This window comes from Calliphora vicina, chromosome 2, assembly GCF_958450345.1.
Source record: "Calliphora vicina chromosome 2, idCalVici1.1, whole genome shotgun sequence".
In the NCBI taxonomy this organism is placed as follows: Eukaryota; Metazoa; Arthropoda; class Insecta; order Diptera; family Calliphoridae; genus Calliphora; species Calliphora vicina.
The window spans coordinates 132,257,011-132,279,839 of NC_088781.1; the positions used below are offsets into that span (position 1 = coordinate 132,257,011).

At 27.6% G+C, this 22,829-nt stretch overlaps 1 protein-coding gene across 3 annotated transcripts in view; it reads left to right on the forward strand.

Moving 5' to 3' along the window:
- CdGAPr (GTPase-activating protein CdGAPr) overlaps positions 1-22,829 on the forward strand; it is a 174,109-nt gene that overhangs the window by 111,887 nt on the left and 39,393 nt on the right. For all 3 annotated transcript variants that reach the window (XM_065501800.1, XM_065501804.1, XM_065501801.1), the window contains exon 3: positions 16,612-17,471. In XM_065501800.1, the coding sequence (XP_065357872.1) occupies positions 16,914-17,471 (558 nt within the window). In that variant the 5' untranslated portion in view covers positions 16,612-16,913. The remainder of the gene's footprint in view (positions 1-16,611; positions 17,472-22,829) is intronic.

Genomic DNA, 22,829 nt, shown 5'->3' on the forward strand with positions numbered 1-22,829 from the left:
TTATTAAAATAATTTTTTTTTAAATCCTGAGCTATACATCATTATTGATTAAAATCCAATACAAAATAATGGTTTTTAACAAATTTTGTTAAATACATTGCAATGGTTACCCGTTTAATATAATCGAGTAACCGGATTATAAATGCTACTAAATATTAGTGTTTCCATATTTTATATTAAAATAATAGATTGTTGTTTAATTTCTTGCAAAAATTATAGATAAATTCCATTTTATTTTGAACGAGTACTCGAGTAACCGGTTAAAAATATTTAAAAATCAATGGATAACTCTATTTTTTTGAAATAAATTTAAAATTAAATCTTAATAAATACAAAATAATAGTTTTTAACAAATTTTGTTTAAATATTGCAATGGTTACCCATTTAATATAATCGAGTAACCGGATTATAAATGCTACTAAATATTAGTTTTTCCATATTTTATATTAAACAATAGATTGTTGTTTGATTTCTTGCAAAAATTATAGATAAATTCCATTTTATTTTGAACGATTACTCGAGTAACCGGTTCAAAAATATTTAAAAATCAATGGATAGCTCTATTTTTTAGTTTCTTTGATTTTTACGAGAATTTAATGTAAAATTCCCTTCTATTTTGAACGAGTACTCGAGTAACCGTTTTATAAATATTTAAAAATCTATGTATACTTCATTATTTATTAGAAAACAATACAATATTATGTTAATAAAACAGTTTCTTTGATTTTTACGAGAAATTACTGTAAAATTCCATTCTATTTTGAACGAGTACTCGAGTAACCGTTTTATAAATGTTTAAAAATCAATGGATAAGCTTCTTATTTATTACAAAACCATACAATAGCATGTTAATAGAACAGTTTCTTTGATTTTTACGAGAAATTGCTGTAAAATTAAATTTTATTTTGAACGAGTACTCGAGTAACCGTTTTATAAATGTTAAAAAATCAATGAATAGCTCATTATTTATGTTAATAACACAGTTTCTTTGATTTTTACGAGAAATTGCTGTAAAATTCCATTTTATTTTGAATGAGTTCTCGAGTAACCGTTTTATAAATATTTAAAAATCAATGAATAGCTCATTATTTATTAAAAAAACATACAATAGCGTGTAAATATAAAAGTTTCTTTGATTTTTACGAGAAATTGCAGTAAAACTCCATTCTATTTTGAATGAGCACTCGAGTAACCGTTTTATAAATATTTAAAAATCAATGAATAGCCCATTATTTATGTTAATAAAACAGTTTCTTTGATTTTTACGAGAAATTGCTATAAAAATCTTTTCTATTTTGAACGAGTACTCGAGTAACCGTTTTATAAATATTTAAAAATCAATGAATAGCTCATTATTTATTAAAAAAAACCATACAACATCATGTGAATAAAACAGTTTCTTTAATTTTTACGAGAAATTGCTGTAAAATTCAATTTTATTTTGAACGAGTACTCGAGTAACCATTTTATAAATATTTAAAAATCAATCGATAGCTCATTATTTATTAAAAAACCATACAACATCATGTTAATAAAACAGTTTCTTTGATTTTCACGAGAAATTGCTGTAAAATTAAATTTTATTTTGAACGAGTACTCGAGTAACCGTTTTATAAATATTTAAAAATCAATGAATAGCTCATTATTTATTAAAAAACCATACAATATCATGTTAATAAATAGTTTCTTTGATTTTTACGAGAAATTCCCTTCTATTTTGAACGAGTACTCGAGTAACCATTTTATAAATATTTAAAAATCAATGGATAGCTAATTATTTATTAAAAAACATTACAACATCATGTTAATAAAACAAGTTCTTTTGATTTTTACAAGAAATTGCTGTAAATATCTCTTCTATTTTGAATGAGTACTCGAGTAACCGTTTTATAAATATTTAAAAATCAATGAATAGCTCATTATTTATGTTAACAAAACAGTTTCCTTGATTTTTACGAGAATTTAATGTAAAATTACATTTTATTTTGAACGAGTACTCGAGTAACCGTTCTATTTTATATTCCTCTCATTTAGTTGGAATTAAATAAATAAAATCAAAAAAAACTTTCACTTGTTTTCACATGAAATGTTTACCTTTTTTCTCTGTTAATGTATAAAAAATTGAATAATGACAACAATTAAATTCAAATTTCAATTGTTCCAAAAAAAAAGAAATTAAACACACTTGTCATTATATTGTTTTCTTATTGTTTTTTTTTTGTTTAAAAGCCCATGTAAGCTTTTCTTTCATATTAAATGTGATCTGCTTTTTTAATGATTTTGCAAAAAATAAAAAAAAAATTATTTAAAATGAAACTATATAATAAAATACATTTGTGTTTTACACATTAAACATTAATATAATTACACCATGAGTGGCATATAAGTTTGTTATTCCATTTGTAATTCCTACATTTTTCATTTCATTGTCCGTCTGTGTGTTGAAATCAACTTTTCGCAGCCCCCAAATAATTTTCATACATGATTAATACATCATTATATCCGCTATAGTGCCGGTTCGTTTGTTATTTAAAATCGAGAAAATCGATCCACAAATAGCTGAGATAAAGGATATTTTCTGGAGCCCAATATAACTTAAAGGGTTAACTGTCAAATGCGAACTGTCATAAAGCGCTCACTTTTTGACATTTATATTCAGTACTCTGGCAAATCATTATGAATAGATTGAGGCTTGAACAACGCTACCTAATTATCCAGATTTATTGGTTGTATGACTTCAAAATGCGGGATTTTTTAAAGGGTATATAAGATTCGTTACAGCCGAATATAGCTGTTTTGGTTGTTTTAATTTGTTGTGGAATTGCAATTGGTAAATTTCAAAATGTGCCGTCATTAAAACTAAAACTAGCGCCTCTAAACAATAATTGCCAGCGTTTGCAAAAAAAATACACAAATTTGTACACATTATTTATTTATTTAAAGTGTTGATTACTCAATTATAGAAAATTGAAAAAAAAAAAACATCGAACATTAAAAACCATATGGTCAAATTTGTATCATGTTGCTATGATGGTTAAATGATTTATTTCTTGTTTATTTTCATTTTCCAAAAAATGAATAATTGCCATTTCCTTTTTTCTCTTTCGCTGTCTAACATTTCAATATTTATTGATAAATAAATGAAAAAAATCTTCCAACAAAATATTAAAAATATTTTCCTGGTTTCCTTTTGCCATTTTGTCGGATTTTGAATTTGTTTATGACAACCAGGAGATTAAAATTTTTGTAGCCCCAACCTAAAAGTCTCTCCCAAAAAAAAATATGATTGATGGGATGACAGCAAGTGCAAAAAAGGGAAAAAAGCGGCCAAACGCCATTTTATTGCTTTAAAAAAACGTTAAACAAATAATATAAATTAACACTCAGAAAAGAGCAAAGGAACAACAGTATGGTTTTGTCATTTAATGTTTTGGAAAAATACAGAACTGTACTATTCTCAATCCAAAGTTTCCTTTGCTTCAATTCATTCTTAGATGGTGAAACGGGTCTTATTTCCGAGAGCTTCTTGTCGGTTTTCTGTTATAGGTATAAAGATTGGAAGTAAGACTTTCATGCGGATTTTCCAAGCTCAATAAACAAGCAGCTTTCTAAAGGATCATGTTCACACCTCTGTACCCTCTCCTCAAACAAAAGAAGCTCCTCAATAACATGTTCCCGATTCGCGAAGTTCATCTGGGTAATTTTGTAGTTCGGATAGGAGAACTGTTTGGTTTGCATAATGTTATGATCCATAACCTGAAAGATACTCCTTCCCTTCTATTTTGTAGATGGTTTTCTGACATTATTTGTCAGGAACTTGTGTCGAGTTGGCCTGTCCTATAACGACTTCTGTAGAAGTTGTCAAAATTCTTGGTATTACGCTCAAGGTTTCTGGGACATAGTTCCTTAAATAGTCTTTCTGAGCTTTCGGACATGAAGTTAGAGTGCAATAATACCTTTATAAGGCATAACAATTGGCTAATCAGGCCAAACACGGGAATCTCCACGGAGAGAAACAATATCCGTCAATTGACTGGTGCTTAATATTCTTCTCTCTTCACTTCTTCATTCCATATGACTGTCCACTTCTCCTTTCATTTCTATCTTTATCCTGGACCCTCTTTCCTGTCTCCACTATGCGGCTGCCTGAGAACCTAATCTAGCTTGTGACTAGTTTAACAATCTTGATTCCAGTTCCACACTCATCTTACGAATGTCATCAATGGTATGTTTCGGATTCTCAAAGTTCAATTGTATAAATTTGTCGTTGGAATATAATCACAGGAGAACTGTTTAGTTTAAATTATATTACGATCCTTGAACGAAAGGATCCTCAAACTCTTTTTCACCATTCCTCAATTTCCTTTAAAGAATCTTGTTTCTAATTCGGAATTTTTGTGATTGAAATTAAAAGTAACAAATGTAAGACATACAACTTTCAGCAAGTTCAAAGCCAAACTTGGTGGATCTTTGACTACGAATGCCGATTTTGCGCAGTCATGAAACTGTGAACTGTTGACTGTATAGATCATCAACAAAACCACATTACTCTTGCTCTTTCAACTACGAACTCGGGTTAAAGTTCTTTTTTCAGGAACATAAGAGCTAGCAGAGTATGAGCTGTAAAGAAACAGTGGATTTTTTACCCCAAATATCACATCACCTCATGTAGAATTTAAACAGTAAGAGAAGTGACAATATCCCGCTCCAAGGAATTCTTTGTTTCACTTAACGTGATCTTAAGTAGGTGTCTTTAAACTACCTTGGAAGGTTGTTAAACTTATGAACAATACTTTGTTTCTTTTTGTCTCTCTTTGGGCGATCCAAAAAAATTTAACTGAAATCAAGTGGCGCAAGTGAATGTCCCACATTTGAATGGGATTGGAGAGATTGTGGGTTGCAACTAGAGAATAAATGTGTGGGAGTTGAAGAGACTAGAGTAGCCTTGCGACTGGTGAGACTAGGAAAAACGGATTGAAAGACTCCTGTATCTTTCAATGACTTACTCTTTTATATCCATTATTTTTCAACATGAATCCCGTTTCTAAATCAGTGTGTTGATAGACATTTCATTGTTGTTGACAACAGCAATATGCATAATTTTCATGTATGTAAATTACGTACAACCTTTCGTTTTCCCTTGTTTATATCCGAATGCTACATGAAAAGCCAACTGATGCCACAAACATGGTGGAGAACCAATGATCCTTCCTCCAGATGTAGAGTGTCTTGCCAATAACATTACTCTCGCTACAGATCTTCAACTGATATAATCAGTTTTCAGGTTGTCTAACTTTACAAACCGGACGATCACATGGTTTAGTTCGCCGATCGTAGGAACATCGGAAATCACAGTCTCTTCGCTTGTACATCTTTGCAAACCTCTTGATCACATGGATAAATTGAACGATCATATGATGGTCAGCAAGACAATGACCACTTTATTTTTTTAAAGAGGAACCGATCGGCGGTAATTATTACCGAATAATTCTACTCTGTCCGAATGGAGAGATTCTGGAATGTAGACCTCAATTTACCAATACCTGAATTCTCATTTCAGTTCTTCAAAGGATCTAATTAGCTCTCCACATGATTACCTTTACCAAACTGTTTATCGCATTTAGTTGGACAAACATAGAAACCTCGGAAATCACAGGCTCTTTGCTGGTCCACCTTTACCGCATGGTTGATTTCAAACTTCAGTTCGGAAGAGGGCCCGGCAACTGTGTTGACAGAGTCACAGAATTCTTGCTTGTCTTTGTGCACATTTGAAAGGAATCGAAAAATCATTGAATCTAAGAGTTTCTTCTCAATGATGCCAGCACGGCATTCATAGCCTATGAAATCGTTTGATCGATTCAATGTCATGATTATTGGCTTATGTTCTGCAACCAGAGAAACTATATGGATTTCCGGAATGCTTCTAATTCACTGTATGCCTAGTCATCATAGTTTGACACTTGATGTTGGAAAACTTGATCCAGAACGAATTATTTCGCATTCGTTGGCATGAAGAGTATCTGGAAGTTATGTGAACTCGCGTTACAATTCTTTAATTGATCTAATCAGCTCTCTATCAACAGCTAGATTTTGATTTTCATACTTCTGTTGTAAAGTAAGTCAGACCAGCGAGAATAAAGTTTGTGGCAATTGTGTTGACAGTTTCACATAACTTATTCTTGTCTTTGGCCACATTGTAGGGATTCGGAAGATCTTTGATGATATGTTTGGTTAATTCTAAGGCATTTTAAATCGTCGAAATTGTTTGGTCGCTCCAGTGTCATGATTGTTGCTTAATCCAGCAAAAACTAAGGTTGGCCTGAAGTATTTGTGTTCACTCTTCCAGGATGTCTATCCAGCACAGAGGATACCTGACATCAGATAACCCGATCATTCTTCTTCATCATGAATGATAGTTTTTGGAATGTAGACCACAACTTGTCACTTCCGGAACTTTCTTTACATTTCTTCAAATCAGCAAATCAGCTATCTAATCAGCTCTCCGTTTGTCATTTTCTTTCATTTTTTGCGTTCAGTTGGACGATCATAGGATCCCGGGAAATCTTCGCTTTACCAATCTGTTGATCACACTGTTCAATTGGATGATCATATGATCGTCAGCAAGACTGTGACTTCAGTTGGAAAGAGCAACCACAAAGTGGTAATAAAATGAATGGCAACTGTGTTGATCGATTCAATGTCACGCTAAGTAGTGTGATTCCAATGAAACAAAGGTTGGTAGGAATGATCCGAGATTACCCTTCCAAGATGTCTAGCCACCGCATTTGGACACCTGATGTCAGCAAACTTGATTGATACCCAAACATTCTACTTCGTCCTAATGGACAGAGTCTGAAATGTAGACCAGAACTTGTCAATACCTAAACTCTCTTTACAGATCTTCAAATGTTCTTGGATCTCATTATTCACGTCAACAAGCCTGTGACTTATTCAAATTCCGTTTTACATGGCTTGTGGTCGTAATAGATATTGAAGGAATTCAGAAGATCATTGAAGCTTCTTTTGGTTCATTCTAAGTTGCAGTGGTCTTATGATTTCTTCCGAAAGACCCGAACACGGCATTTATAGTCGATGAAATCCTTTGGTCGGCACAGTGTAACGATGTTTCTAATGATGTTTCTGATGTTCATTCAGGGATGTGTAGCCACCGCATTTAGATTTTCTTAATACAAGAAGGTGAACTGCCTTTTAAACTACCAGGAAGAAAAGTTAAGCTGGAATATTGTTGGCAAAGTTTACACTATAGAGTGTAAAAATAGTAATTAATAAGAAGCAGCTGCTTTGATTTCCTCAAAACTATGAATATTAATTAAGTAGAAAATTTCAAACATAGGCGGAGTTTCTAAAGCTAAAAATATCTCCTAGTTTATAACTTTAACAAATAGAATTTATTTATAAATATCTTCTTTACACTTTTCATTTATCTTTTAAAATTTTATTCAGCCTATAACTAATTATTTTTACCATTATGTTAATATTATAGCACTGGGCCCTCCTTTTCCTTAGTGCAGTTAAAAACTAATTTACATTTTTATTATTTTTTTGTTTTACTTTTTTTCTGGAAAAAAAAGCTCATTTCTTATCTCTTGTTTTTAATTTTTAATTAAAAATGTTAAAATGTTAAGGCTTTTTTTGTATCATATTCTATAGCTGAAGTTTCTTTCTATGCTGCTGCTTTCCTATTGAAATGGATTGAAAAGGGTGGTTGGAAAAGCAGGCAGACTAGAAAAAGAAAAATTAGTTATACAAAAATATAACTAACCGGTCTACATTTAATTTACGGTGAACGAACAAAAGTTGAAAAGTCTATTTAGTAAGGCAGGCAGTTGGGGAGGGGAGGAGTAGTGAGGTGTAGTTTGATTAAACTGTTCGTAACTGCCACTATTTAGCCGGTAAGCGCCAACTTTTAACTCTTTTTTTGTTGTTGTTGTCTATGCTGCAGCAGCAGCAGAAATAAAAACCCAGTAGTTGTTGCTTGACTGATTTAACCATAATAAACCAGCTGTAATAACAGGCAACAACAACAATAGTAACAAACAACAACAAGAACAACATTAGCTAAAGCTATAACAACGAATCGAAAGTTATTGACCGGAACTAATAACTTTTTATGATTTTATGTTGTTTTTAGTTGTTGTGTTTTGTTTTTTTTGAGTTTTCCTTTTTTCTTTCATTCTTGCATTTGTTTGTTTGTTAGCTTTGCTATTTGTCTCCCTCCCTCTCTCTCTCTTTTTGTTCCATCAATTAATAACTCAAGTAGAGTGTTGCCAAAGTAGAGTGTTGCCATTTGAAAAATAATGAATCAAAAAAAGCACCGTAAACGACAAATTAAAGGAAATTATCAAAACTCCCAATATATTTTATCTTAAAACACCTAAAAAATGCACTAACTACCAGAATGATTTGTTTTGAATACATATTTTGAAATGTTCTGAATGTAATAGAGTAAACATTAAAGAAATAAAACCAAACCACAAGGTAAAATTTTGTAAATGAAAATAGTGACATACAGTGAATGAAAATACAATGGAAACTTTTTTGGAAAACTATATTCCGTAATTTATTAATTTTTATACCCTTCACCTTGGTGAGAAGGGAATATATAAGTTTGTCATTCCGTTTGTAATTTTCACAATATAATTTTCCGATCCTATAAAGTATATGGGGCATTTCATGTCAAGTGAACCACCAACTTTTGAAATCGATGTCTTTCGATCGGGATGAAATTTGCACCAAAGTAGTTTTATTGGGTAGTAACTCCGACACAAGTTTTCAACAAGATCGGTCGAGAACTCTATGAGTTAGAGGGGGTCAAAATTTGATATTAAAAAAAAAATAAAAAAATTTTAATGTTTTTTTTTTAGAAATCAAAAACTTTTTTGATTTTCTTTTCAAAATGAGCAAAAAAAAAGTGCAAAAAAGGGTAAGTTGGGCCTACAATTGGTCAAAATCGGAAAAAATATTTTTTAACCCGAATTTTTTTTTCACCAAAAATTTTTTTTAAATTTAAAAAAAAAAAATTTAAATTAAAAAAAAAAAAATTTTAAAAATTAAAAAACAATTCGAAAAAAAATATAATATTAACCAAAATTATAAAAAAAATTTAATATTTTTTTTTCCGAATTCAAAAACATTTTCGACGTTTTTTTTAAAATGAGTAAAAAAAAAAATTAAAAAAAGGGTCCATATTGGAAAACCTCGATTTTCGACCTATATCTGGATTACTAAGTTATTAATATAGACAATGTTAGATATTTCAAAGACCTTTGCAACGACGTATGTATATAAGACCATAGTGTGTTGGGCCATGGGTAAAAATCGGGAAAAATATTTTTTAACCCGAATTTATTTTTCACCAAAATTTTTTTTTTTCAAATTTTTAAAAAAAAATTTTAAATTTAAAAAATTAAAAAACAATTCGAAAAAAAATATAATATTAGCCGTCGAAAAATAATTAAAAAAAAATTAATATTTTTTTTCCGAAATCAAAAACTTTTTTGAAAAGGGCCCATATTGGAAAACATCGATTTTCGATCTATGTATGGATTACTAAGTCATTAATATAGACAATATGGATATCTAATGATAGATATTTCAAAGACCTTTGCAAATAGTAAGTTGGGCTACTACAGCCGAATATAGCTCTCTTACTTGTTATAGATAAATTAAAATTTACTAGGTTTTCAAAATCGGAAAAAATATTTTTTAACCAGAATTTTTTTTTCACCAAAAGTTTTTTTTTCCCTAAATATTAAAAAAAAATTTAAATTTAAAAAAAATTTTTTAAATTTTAAAAATTAAAAAACAATTCGAAAAAAATTTTTCCATAAAATGAAAAAAACTACTTTGGAAAAAAAAATAAATTTTGTTTACTTAAAAATATTTAAAATTTTTATTTTGAAGTATAATTTGGTGAAGGGTATATAAGTTTCGGCATAGCCGAATGTAGCTCTCTTACTTGTTCATACATAAATTCAAATTTACTAGGTTTTCTATTGAAATATAATAGGGTTTTTCGTGAGTCTTCTGAAGGCTAGATATAAGCATTATTTACAAGTATTTGGTAGTCGGAAAATACAAAGTGATTTCGTGTTGGGAATTTGGGAATTTCAATTTCTAATTGGCGATTTTATTTTTTCCCTGATTAAGTGGCAGCTCTATTTTTTATTTTTTTTATTTCAAGCTTTCTTTGGTTTCCAATAATATTTTATGTATTTAAATCCATTTAAAGACAAACGTGAAAAAATGTTTACAAATCGTTTTTTTTTCTCTTCCATTTTTGAAATTTCATAATTTTGAATTTTTTTTTATGCAAAATTTACAAATGTATTGTGTTTGTTAACAAATTAACATAATTTAAACGCAAACAAATTGAATTAATTAATAATAATTTAAACAAAATAATAATAAAAAGCAAAAAAAAATATATAAATGATTTTTTTTATGGAATTAGCGCTATTTCTCAAATTCAGGGAATTAAAAAATTCTGATAAAATATTATTTAAAATGTTTTATCAATTCATGATTATTTTTTTGAAAACTTATTTTAAGAATTTTAAAGTTTTTTTCCGAATAGAGCAGAATTTCTGCTGAAAAATATTGAAATTTTATGTGTCTAGATTTTTAGCCCCCCAGTAATATTTTATTTGAAACCATTTTTTATTTTTCTTTTTTGCATATTTTAAACATTTAACTATTTTTATTGTTAACATTATGATCTTAAGCTGCTGTATAAAGCTGGCTGGCTGTCTGGTTTAAGGTTTTTAAGCAAATGTTTAAACTAGCCTCTATCTAAAAGCAGCTTTAAATTTATTCATCATAAATTGAATTTTTTTTCTTCAACCAGCTTATAAATAGCACGTGATTTTCTTGAGGTTTTAATATCCAATCATACTTATTATTCTAAAACTAAAATAAACACATTTTCAAAGATTAAACCAAAATTCCAGTATTTTTTTTTTTCAAACTCGATAAAAGCAAGTTTAATATTTCAGTTATTTTTAAATAAATTGTATTTTGTTTTAAAGTCATTGACTTTTTTACCTAGTTTCTAGGTACTTTTTAACATACACATCTGCTCAAAATAATAGATACACCAAAATTTATTTTTTAAAAACGAAAAAAAATAATGGTATATTGTAAAATTATAAAAAAAATTTAGTCGATTTTTATTTATAGTTAAAAGGAGAGTAAAAAACAAAAACAAAATATTTCATAATTAATAATAAATATTATAAAGTAAATTAAATTTCTTAAATTTCGAAAAATTTGGTGCTCATAATAATAGATACATTTTTAAAAATTCTTATTAAACAAAAGCTAATAAATTTTATCTTAAAAAAATTAGTTTATTATTAAAGTAAAGCTAGTATCCAGTATAACCACCTTTGTTTTGTAAAACTTTCTCCACTCTTCTGGGCATACTGGATATCAAGTTCTGACACTTCTCCAATGGAATCTCGTACCATATTTTTTGCGTTTTCTCCCATAAATCGTCTTTATTTTTGAAAACTTCCTTCGAAAGCCTTATCTTTAATTCACTCCACAAGTTTTCTATTGGGTTTAAATCAGGGGATTGGCTGGGCCAGCTTAAAACAGGTACGTTATTCTCCAAGAACCAGTTTTTAACTAATCTTGAACTATGTTTTGGGTCGTTGTCCTGCTGGAATGTCCATATTAATGGCATATTTTCCGATGCATATGGAAGCATTACGTTTTCCAATATGTCTCTATACCCACTAGCATTCATGGTATCTTCTATTCGGAATATCGGACCAACACCATTCCATGAAAAGCAACCCCAAACCATTATGTTTCCCCCGCCATGTTTTACCGTCTTTTTTGTAAATTTAACGTGGAATTCTTTTCATTTTGGTCGGCGTACATTTCTTTGGCAGTCGTTTCCAAACAAATTTATTTTTGTTTCGTCGCTCCATAAAATATTTCTCCATTTTTTTTCGCCTTCACACCCGGACCATTGTAAGTGCTCTTTAGCAAATTCTAATCTTGTCTTGATATTTTTTTGGCGCATTAGTGGCACTTTTCTGGCAATTCTTCCCGGCAATTTAGCTTGTAAAAGACGACGACGAACTGTTTGTGGACTGATTTCGTTACATAGCTCCGCAGAAATAGCTTTCGATGATATGAAAGGGTATTTTTTAACCATAAGGACGATCCGCCTATCTGTTTCTGGACTGGTTTTCTTTGGTCTACCGCGAGTTTCTCTTTTTTGTTTTTTAGATAAAGCATTTTGGACAAAATGTAAAGATCTTCCTATGCTCTTTGCTATTTCCCGTAATGATTTTCCTTGATTTCTCATCGTTTGAACAATTTTTTTCTCATCTTCGGTACAATGATGATTTCGTCCCATTTTCTTCAAAAGAGTCCTATTTTTTATAAAATTGTTGCTAAAATTTAAATTATACTTACTGTTTCACGTAAATAGGAACAAAAAATTGCACAAAAAAAAAATTGTATATAAACAAATTACAAATTACTGATGTGTATCTATTTTTATGAGCAAATAATTTTTTGTAATTCAAATAAATTCGTTTTTAAAAATCAACATGAAAGCAAATAGTTGCCAGATTTTTGACTGACATGACATTGCCAGATAGAAATTTTAATAATATGATGTATTCTTAACGCTTGCGAGGACATTTTCAATGTTACCGCCATTTAAATTTTTTCCAATTAGGTGTATCTATTATTTTGAGCAGATGTGTATCTTGTTACTTATTTTTTTATTAAAATAAATTTAAAAAAAATACCAAAATTTACATTTAATTAAAATTAAAACAATTCGTCTTAATCACCTCTTTAGTTTATAACAACACGTATAACTATTTACTGTTTTTTTTTTAACTACTTCTCTTCTTTTTTCGTATCGAATATTTAAATTAAATCTGTTTTTATTTATTAACGGTTGAAATGTAAATTCAACAACTGTATTGTTCTTTAAATTGTATGAGAATTCTCTCTCAGCTTTATGAAAAGGGGGGAGGGAGTGTTTCTCTATTGTTATAGAGCGGCTTTAGTGTTTGTAGGCCCTTAAAGATTTCATTTAACAAACTATTGTTTCTTAGTTTTTGCTGTTGTCTTTCATTAATTTTTTTTTTTTGAATAAGAAAGCATGGAAAGAAAAAACCAAACAGTAGTTTTATTTTTAGAGAAAAAAAAACATAGTAAATCATTAAATGAAGCTACTTTGTTCGCTTTGTTTGGTTAATTAAACCTAGAAGAGACAAATTGTTCCCACAGGGCAACTGTTGGATACTTTAGTTTCTAGAGAAAAAAACTGTTATACACAAAATTGTTATACAGATTTTTTCTTTAAAAGAAAAACTGTCATACAGATTTTTTTCTATAGAAAAACTGTTATACTGATTTTTTTCCTTAAAAAAAACTGTTATACAGATTTTTTTCATAGAAAAACCTGTTAAACCGATTTTTTTCCATAGAAAAGCTGTTATACAGATTTTTTTCTATAAAAAAACAGTTTTACAGATTTTTTTCTATAAAAAAAAACAGTTTTACAGATTTTTTTCATATAAAAAAACTGTTATACAGATTTTTTTCTACAGAAAAAAATGATTTTGCCATAGAAAAAACTTTTATATAGATTTTTTTCGATAGAAAAAACTGTTATACTGGTTTTTGTCTATAGAAAAACTGTTCTACAGATTTTTTCTATAGAAAAACCGTTATACAGAATTTTTTTCATGTAAAAAACTGTTATAAAGATTTTTTTCCATTAGAAAAAACTGTTATACCGATTTTTTCTATAGAAAAACTGTTATACAGATTTTTTTCCATTAGAAAAAACTGTTATACAGATTTGTTTCTATAGAAAAACTGTTATACAGATTTTTTCCACAGAAAAAACTGTTATACAGATTTTTTTTCCATTACAAAACTGTTATACAATTTTGTTTCTATAGAAAAACTTTTATACTAATTTTTTTTCTATAGAAAAAACTGTTATACAGATTTTTTTCTTTAATACAGAAAAAATACAGATTTTGTTTCTTAAAAAAAACTGTTATACCGATTTTTTTTCATAGAAAAAACTGTTATACAAATTTTTTCTATAGAAAAAATTGTTTTTACCATAGGAAAAACTGTTATACAGATTTTTTTCTATAGAGAAAACTGTTATATTAATTTTAGTATATATAAAAACCGTTATACAGATTTTTTCTATAGAAAAAACTGTTATACTTGTTTGTTTTTATAGAGAAAACTGTTATACAGAATTTTTTCCATATAAAAAACTGTTATAGTGATTTTTGTCCATAGAAAAACTGTTATACAGATTTTTTTCCATATAAAAAACTGTTATATAGAATTTTTTCCATTAGAAAAAACTGTTATACAGATTTTTTCTATAGAAAAACTGTTATACAGAATTTATTCCATACAGATTTTTTTCTATAGAAAAAACTGTTATACAGGATTTTTTCCATATAAAAAACTGTTATACAGATTTTTTCCATTAGAAAAAACTGTTATACAGATTTTTTTCGATTAGAAAAAACTGTTATACAGATTTTTTCTATAGAAAAACTGTTATACAGAATTTTTTCCATATAAAAAACTGTTATACAGATTTTTTCGATTAGAAAAAATTGTTATACAGATTTTTTTCCATAGAAAAACTGTTATACAAATTTTTTTCTATTAGAAAAAACTGTTATACAGATTTTTTTCTATTAGAAAAAACTGTTATACAATTTTTTTCTATAGAAAAACTTTTATACAGATTTTTTCTATAAAAAAAACTGTTATACAGATTTTTTTCTTTAAAAAAAACTGTTATACAGAAAAAATACTGATTTTTTTTCTTAAAAAAAGCTGTTATAACAATTTTTTTCATAGAAAAAACTGTTATACAAATTTTTTTCTATAGAAAAACTGTTATACAGATTTTTTTTAATAGAAAAAACTGCTATACAGATATTTTATTAGAAAAGAACTGTTATAAAGATTTTTTCGTTAGAAAAAAACTGTTATACACATTTTTTTCTATAGAAAAAATCTATTATATCCACAATTTGCTATAGAAAACACATTAATAATTTGAATTGAAAAGTTACAATATGATTTCTGATACAAAATATTCAAGCTTAATAAACTGCAGTTCCACTTCTTGGTGTTGAATTTGAGTTGATACATTTTACAAATGAGCAAATAAAATTAGACTTATTATATATTATTTGAAAGTAAAATGAGTTTTCTTTCCAAAAATGTATAAATAATTTTAATTGAAAATTTACCAAAAAAAATTCTGATAAAAAAATGTTTAAGCTAAAAAAACTGCAGTTCTACTTCATGGTGTTGAGTTTGCGTTGATATATTTTTCATGTGAACAAGTAAAATTAGACTTATTGTATATCATTTGAAAGGAAATTGTGTCTTCTTTCCAAGAATGTATAAATGATTTTAATGGCTAAATATATAAAAAAGTTATAAAAAGATTTTTGGAAAAATCTTTCACTTGCAAAAAAAAGTGCAGTTCTACTTTATTAGGTTAAGTTTGCGTACATTTATTTATTATCCGACAAAGAAAAGTTAGACTTATTGTATATCATTTGAAAGAAAATTGTGTCTACTTTCGAAAAATATATCAATAATTTTAATTGAAAAGTTATTAAAACATTTCTGCTAAAAAATGTTTCAAGTTTTAAAAACTACAGTTCTACTTCATAGAGTTGAGTTTACGTTGATATATTTTTCATGTGAACAAGTTATATTAGACTTATTGTATAGCATTTGAAAGCAAATTGTATCTACTTTCGAAAAATATATCATTAATTTTAATGGAAAAGTTACAAAAAGATTTCTGGTAAAAAATGTTTCAAGCTTAAAAATTGCAGTACCACTTCTAGGTGTTGAGTTTAGGTTGAAACATTTCCCAATCGAACAAGTAAAATTAGACTTATTGTATATCATTTGAAAGGAAATTGTGTCTAGTTTAAATAAATTTAATAGCTAAATATAAAGAAAAGTTATAAAAATATTTTGTGGAAAACATTTTTGATTAATTGCCTATAAGTTTATTTTTTATCTTTGCTGCAATTAATATTCTAAAAACTTAACAGCTGCTGTATTAATAATTAAACATTTAATAGTTCCACTTTTTAATTATAAAACTTCTAAACATATTTAAGTTTCTTGTTAAAGGGTTAATTTCATGATAGTTTATGAGTATTTCACGTTTTCAAAATATCGTTTATAGTTCAAAGTCTTTTTTTCATAGAACTCTTCTATCTATGGTGATTGAACTTCTTAACATAAAAAACAGAAAACTAAAAACAAACATAAAAAATACAACAATTAATTTTCGAAAATCATAAAACTGTCAAATGCTGTTAACTCCCAATTAATATTAAATAGATTTATAAGAATTAGAATATTTAGATAATTAAGTAAATGACGAAGAAAACATATTTAACAAATTCTTGCACATACAACAATAGCCCATAAATAATAATAAATTAAACAAAAAAAAAAAAAAAACATTCACACACTCGCTTACCAAAAACCATCATAATCATTTCTTTCTCTTGTTTCTTTTACGTTTCTTTTTAGCTGTATAATAAATCTAGAAAATAAAATGAATCATTAAAGCAGTATTTAACCCAACAACACACACACACACAAAACAACAACATTTACCAAGATCATAATCTTTTAACATAGACTGGAACTTAACGGACTTGGACCTGGACTTGGACTCTTACACTTTCCTTTTTTTTAAAACTTAAGACTTTTGCTTTAACATAACTTAAACTCTATGAGACTTTTACTTAAAAACTACTCTCTTAATGCACTGCTCTTAATCTGTACTGCTGCTGCCACGCCTCTTTCTAACACCTCTAACAACGCAAATAATGTCTGAAAAGGTACGCTCTCTGCATTTAAACTCCTCGGTGGGTTCTGGTAGTGGTGTGGGCCCCACAACCTTAATTGGCAATCCAACTCTTATCTCCAGTACATTGAGTACAAATCACAATTTAACACCCACTGTTGATTTAATAACGGCAGCTGCCTCCCACACTCACATAACACGTGACTGCTCTTCATCAACACCCAGCACAGCGTTAAATACCAGCCTTAACAGTGGCAGTGATATGGAATCATCGTCTGAGTTTGCTCCTGGCACTATAACCGCTCAATTGCAATTCCAATTAATACCCAATGTGGTGGACATTAATAATGCGACAAATGCCGGCAGCACCACTGTTAGCATCCTGGATTATAATTCTATAATGAATTCATCACAATTTTCGACCATTTCTAATGATTCATTGCAAGTTCAGCAGCAAGTAGGAACACAGCAGCAATTGTCTTCATCCTTATCGTCGCATGTTAATTGTTTAAGCAGTAATAGCATGGCTTTGGTTAAGGCTGGCGCTGGTAAACCGGTAGTGGCTCAAAGTGTAGCTGGGGTAAGTTGAAATTTTTAATATTAATTTGCTAAATTTATAAGTTAATTATACTAAAATCTAATCAAAATTTAAAGCAATTACATATTAATATATTAAACGCAAATTATAATTAACTTGCAGTTAGTTAGAGTTTAAACTGGGTTTTAATTAAAATTTCCAATAAAAATGATTTAAAGTTTAATGAAATGTTATTAAATAAAACCTAAAATCTTAAAGGAATTAGTTCAGCTACAAAATTGCAGATTGGAGGTTTATCTACAGTTCAAATTAAACTAGAATTAAACTCAAGTTTAAACTGCAAATTTGGTAAAACTCAGTCTATTCAATTATTTCTATTTTAGACAGTTTTTTTGGAAGTTTAACTAGTTGGTTAAACTCGGTTAATTCAAATGTCTCTACTAAAGAATGTTTTTCGGAAGTTAAACTGAAGTTCAAATTAAACTAGCATTAAACATAAGTTTTTGTTCTATTGTTTCTATTATAGAATAGCTTGCGGAAGTTTAACTAGAGTTCAAATAATTAAACTACAATTAAACATGTGTTTAAACGGAAAATTGGAGGTTAAACTGAGGTTAAAATGCAAATTTCGTTAAACTCAGTCTATTAAATTGTTTCTATTATAGAAAGTTTTTCGGGTGTTTAACTAGAGTTAAACTTAAGTTTAAACTGCAAATTTGGTTAAACTCAGTCTATTCAATTGTTTCTATTATAGAAAGTTTTTCGGAAGTTTAACTAGAGTTAAACTTAAGTTTAACATGCAAATTTGGTTAAACTAAGTCTATGCAATTGTTTTAATTATAGAAAGTTTTTCGGAAGTTTAACTAGAGTTAAACTTAAGTTTAAACTGCAAATTTGGTAAAACTCAGTCTATTCAATTGTTTCTATTATAGAAAGTTTTTCGGAAGTTTAACTAGAATTAAACTTAAGTTTAACATGCAAATTTGGTTAAACTCAGTCTATGCAATTGTTTCTATTATAGAAAGTTTTTCGGAAGTTTAACTAGAGTTAAACTTAAGTTTAACATGCAAATTTGGTTAAACTCAGTCTATGCAATAGTTTTAATTATAAAAAGTTTTTCGGAAGTTTACCTAGAGTTAAACTTAAGTTTAACATGCAAATTTGGTTAAACTCGGTCTATGCAATTGTTTTAATTATAGAAAGTTTTTCGGAAGTTTAACTAGAGTTAAACTTAAGTTTAAACTACAAATTTGGTTAAACACAGTATATTAAATTGTTTCTATTGCAGGAAGTTTTTCGGAAGTTTAACTAGAGTTAAGCTTAAGTTTAAACTGCAAATTTGGTTAAACTCAGTCTATGCAATTGTTTTAATTATAGAAAGTTTTTCGGAAGTTTAACTAGAGTTAAACTTAAGTTTAACATGCAAATTTGGTTAAACTCAGTCTATGCAATTGTTTTAATTATAGAAAGTTTTTCGGAAGTTTAACTAGAGTTAAACTTAAGTTTAAACTGCAAATTTGGTTAAACTCAGTCTATGCAATTGTTTTAATTATAGAAAGTTTTTCGGAAATTTAACTAGAGTTAAAATTAAGTTTAACATGCAAATTTGGTTAAACTCAGCCTATGCAATCGTTTTAATTGTAGAAAGTTTTTCGGAAGTTTGACTAGAGTTTAAATTAAACTACAATTAAACTTAAGTTTAAACTGCAAATTTGATTAAAATCGATTTATTCAATTGTTTCTATTATAGAAAGTTTTTCTGGAGTTTAACTAGTGTTAAACTTAAGTTTAAACTACAAATTTGGTTAAACTCAATCTATTCAATTGTTTCTATTATAGAAAGTTTTTCGGAAGTTTAAATAGAGTTAAACTTAAGTTTAAACTGTAAATTTGGTTAATCTCAGTCAATTAAATTGATTCTATTATAGAAAGTTTTTCGGAAGTTTAACTAGAGTTAAACTTAAGTTTAACATGCAAATTTGGTTAAACTCAGTCTATGCAATTGTTTTAATTATAGAAAGTTTTTCGGAAGTTTAACTAGCATTAAACTTAAGTTTAAACTACAAATTTGGTTAAACTCAGTCTATTCAATTGTTTCTATTATAGAAAGTTTTTCGGAAGTTTAACTGGAGTTCAAATTAAACCTAAGTTTAAACAGCAAATTTGATTAAACTCGGTTAATTAATTGTTTCTATTATAGAAACATTTTCGGAAGTTTTTACTAGAGTTCAAATTAAACTAGAATTAAACTTTAGTTTAAACTGCAAATTTGTTAAAACTCAGTCTATTCAATTATTTCTATTATAGAACGATTTTCGGAAGTTTAACTAGAATTAAACTAAATGTTTAGCACATTATTTATAGAACAGTACCATTGTGCATGATTTTGACATTTTGTAGCCACTGTAAAGTACCAGGAAGAACGCTCAGGCAGCAACAGAAAAAAAGGAAGTATGTACGATGTAAATTACAACTTGCAGACAGTCATTTATACATAAACATTTGTTTGTTTTATACAACAACATTATTACAACAATAGCAACAACGTCAGGCTAAAAATAAAAACACCCCACTTGTCCCAGCAACATAAAAAGTGGGCGCAAAATGAGTCTAAACAATTTCATGCAATTTTGCAACAATGTACATGTTTACACACAAACACAACACACTCGAATAAGAGACAGACAGAGAGAGACAAAAACAAGTTGTTGACTGTTTTTTTTTGGCTCCATGTTGTTGGTGTTGTTTGTAAAAAGTAACGGAAATAAAACTGCGAACCAACAAATTTTTGGTCTAGCAATCAAATAAATAACGAAATTACAGAGCAAAAATAGAGAGACAGTCATTAACAAAGTAAGGAAGGGGGAGTTGAAGTAATAAAAAGAAGAGAAGAGCAGGGCTGTAAACAAATACCAAAGTTAACTGTTTATCTATTTGATACTTTTTTTGCAGGGTTGTTGAGTGTAGTATGCTTGAAAGCCTATAAACTTTTTAAAAAAACATGTATGAATGAATTTCAAAGTAAGGGTGTTTAAAACCCAAATGTTTGGAGGGGGGGGACTAACAACGAGGGACATGTTTGAGGGTTTTTTATGTGCTATTTATTAAGTTGGCTTTCATTTGTTAGCAGGGTCACGTATTTTAGTAGTTTTTCTCAAAAAAAATACACAAACTTTTACTTCTTGTTTTTATTAAAAAGTTTTATTTTGACTTGCCGTCTTATTGCTTGTTTTTGTTTTTGTTGTTGCTTTTGACTCTTTTCCCATTCCAATGTCTATTTAATCCGTCTAATGATCACGTAAATCGTATGTTGTGAAATAAATCGTGCGTTTAAATTATCGACACTTTTTGGTTAATTAATCTTTTTTCATTACGTTTTTTCTTTTTTGATGATTTTTGTTTTATTTATCAGCAGAAAAAAAATGAGTAGTTTTTGAGGAAAGTTTGAAATGGAAAGAAAACAAAAAAAAAACTGTAATACTAATTAAAGTTTTCGCTTCAAAACAATATATAAATAAAGTATGAAAATTCTCCTGGGACAACAATTTTTTTCATAAAAATTTACTTTTTTTGGTTAAAAACAAACAATTTAATTTTTCTTTGTTTTTACATGTAAAATTAAATTGCCAAAATCGTTTTGAAAATTCCTTGTAAAGGGGATTTTTAGTTTTAACTTGGGAATTTAAATTTCTTTAGAAAATTTAATAATATTTAGTTCTGACTAATTACAACTAAAAAATATGAATTCCCAACTAATTTTTGAAAATCCCCCACAAAGGAGATTTTTATTAAGAAATTGGGAATTTAATTTTCTTTCAAATTAAAAAGATTTTATTCAATTAAATGGTTTTACAATTAAAAAGTAATAAACTTAAAAATCCCTTTTACAGGGGATTTTCAAAAAGTTTTTGGGAATTTATTTTTAAATGTAAAAACAAATAAAAATTAAATTGTTTCTTTGTTAAATTACAAAATATTAAATATTTCATTATTTTAAGAAAAAATTTGAGATCCCCGGGGAAAATTTTCATAAATTTTTTTTTTGGGAATTTAATTTTCAGCTAAAATATATGATAAATATATTGATTTTTCATTGCAAAACCATTTAACTCAATAAAAAACTCTCTAATCTTCAAGATTATTAAATTCTCAATGTCCTTATAAAAATCTCTTTTATGGGGGATTTTCTAAAATTAAATGGGAATTAATTTTTTTTTTAGTTTTAATTTATTAAAACTTAATAATATTTATTTTTTTACACAAATTTAAATTCCCAGCTTAAAACTAAAAATTCCCTTTACAGGGTATTTTCAAAAAGATTTTGGGAATTTCATTTTAAATAGCAAAACAAGGAGAAATATATACTCATTAAATTTTTAGTTTAAAGCTGGGAATTTAAATTTTTTTCGAAAAATTAATGTAATTAAGTTTTAATGAATTAAAACTAAAAAAATATGAATTCCCAATTAATTTTTGAAAATCCCCGTAAAAGGAGATTTTTATAAGGACATGGGGAATTTAATAATCTTAAAAATTAAACAGTTTTTATTGAGTTAAATGGTTTTTATTATATATTTTGCTGAAAATTAAATTCCCCAAAAAAATTTCCAAAAATCTCCTCTGGGACCTAAAATTTTTAAATTAAAATAATGAAAAATTTCATTTTTTGTATTATAACAATGAAACAATTTAATTTTTCTTTCTTTTCACATTAAAAAATAAATTCCCAAAAACTTTTTGAAAATACCCTGTAAAGGGGATTTTTAGTTTAAAGCTGGGAATTTAAATTTCTTTCGAAAAATTGATGTAATTAAGTTTTAATGAATTAAAACTAAAAAAAATATGAATTCCCATTTAATTTTAGAAAATCCCCCATAATGGAGATTTTTATTAAGAAATTGGGAATTTAATAATCTTGAAGATTAAAGAGTTTTTATTAAATAAAATGGTTTTTTAATGAAAATCAATCAATTTATTATATATTTTAGGTGAAAAATAAATTCCCAAAAAAAAAATCCCTAAAAATTTTCCCCGGGGACCTAAACTCTTTGCTTAAAATAATGAATAATTTGATTTTATGTAATATAACAAAGAAATAAATTAATTTTTCTTTTTTTTCACATTTAAAAATAAATTCCCAAAAACTTTTTGAAAATCCCCTGTAAAAGGGATTTTTAGTTTAAAGCTGGGAATTTAAATTTGTGTAGAAAAATAAATGTTATTAAGTTTTAATAAATTAAAACTAAAAAAATATGAATTCCCAATTAATTTTTGAAATTCCCCCATAAAGGAGATTTTTATAAGGACATTGGGAATTTAATTTTCTTTAAGATTAAAGAGTTTTTATTAAATAAAATGGTTTTTTAATGAAAATCAATCAATCAATCAAAAAATTCCCAA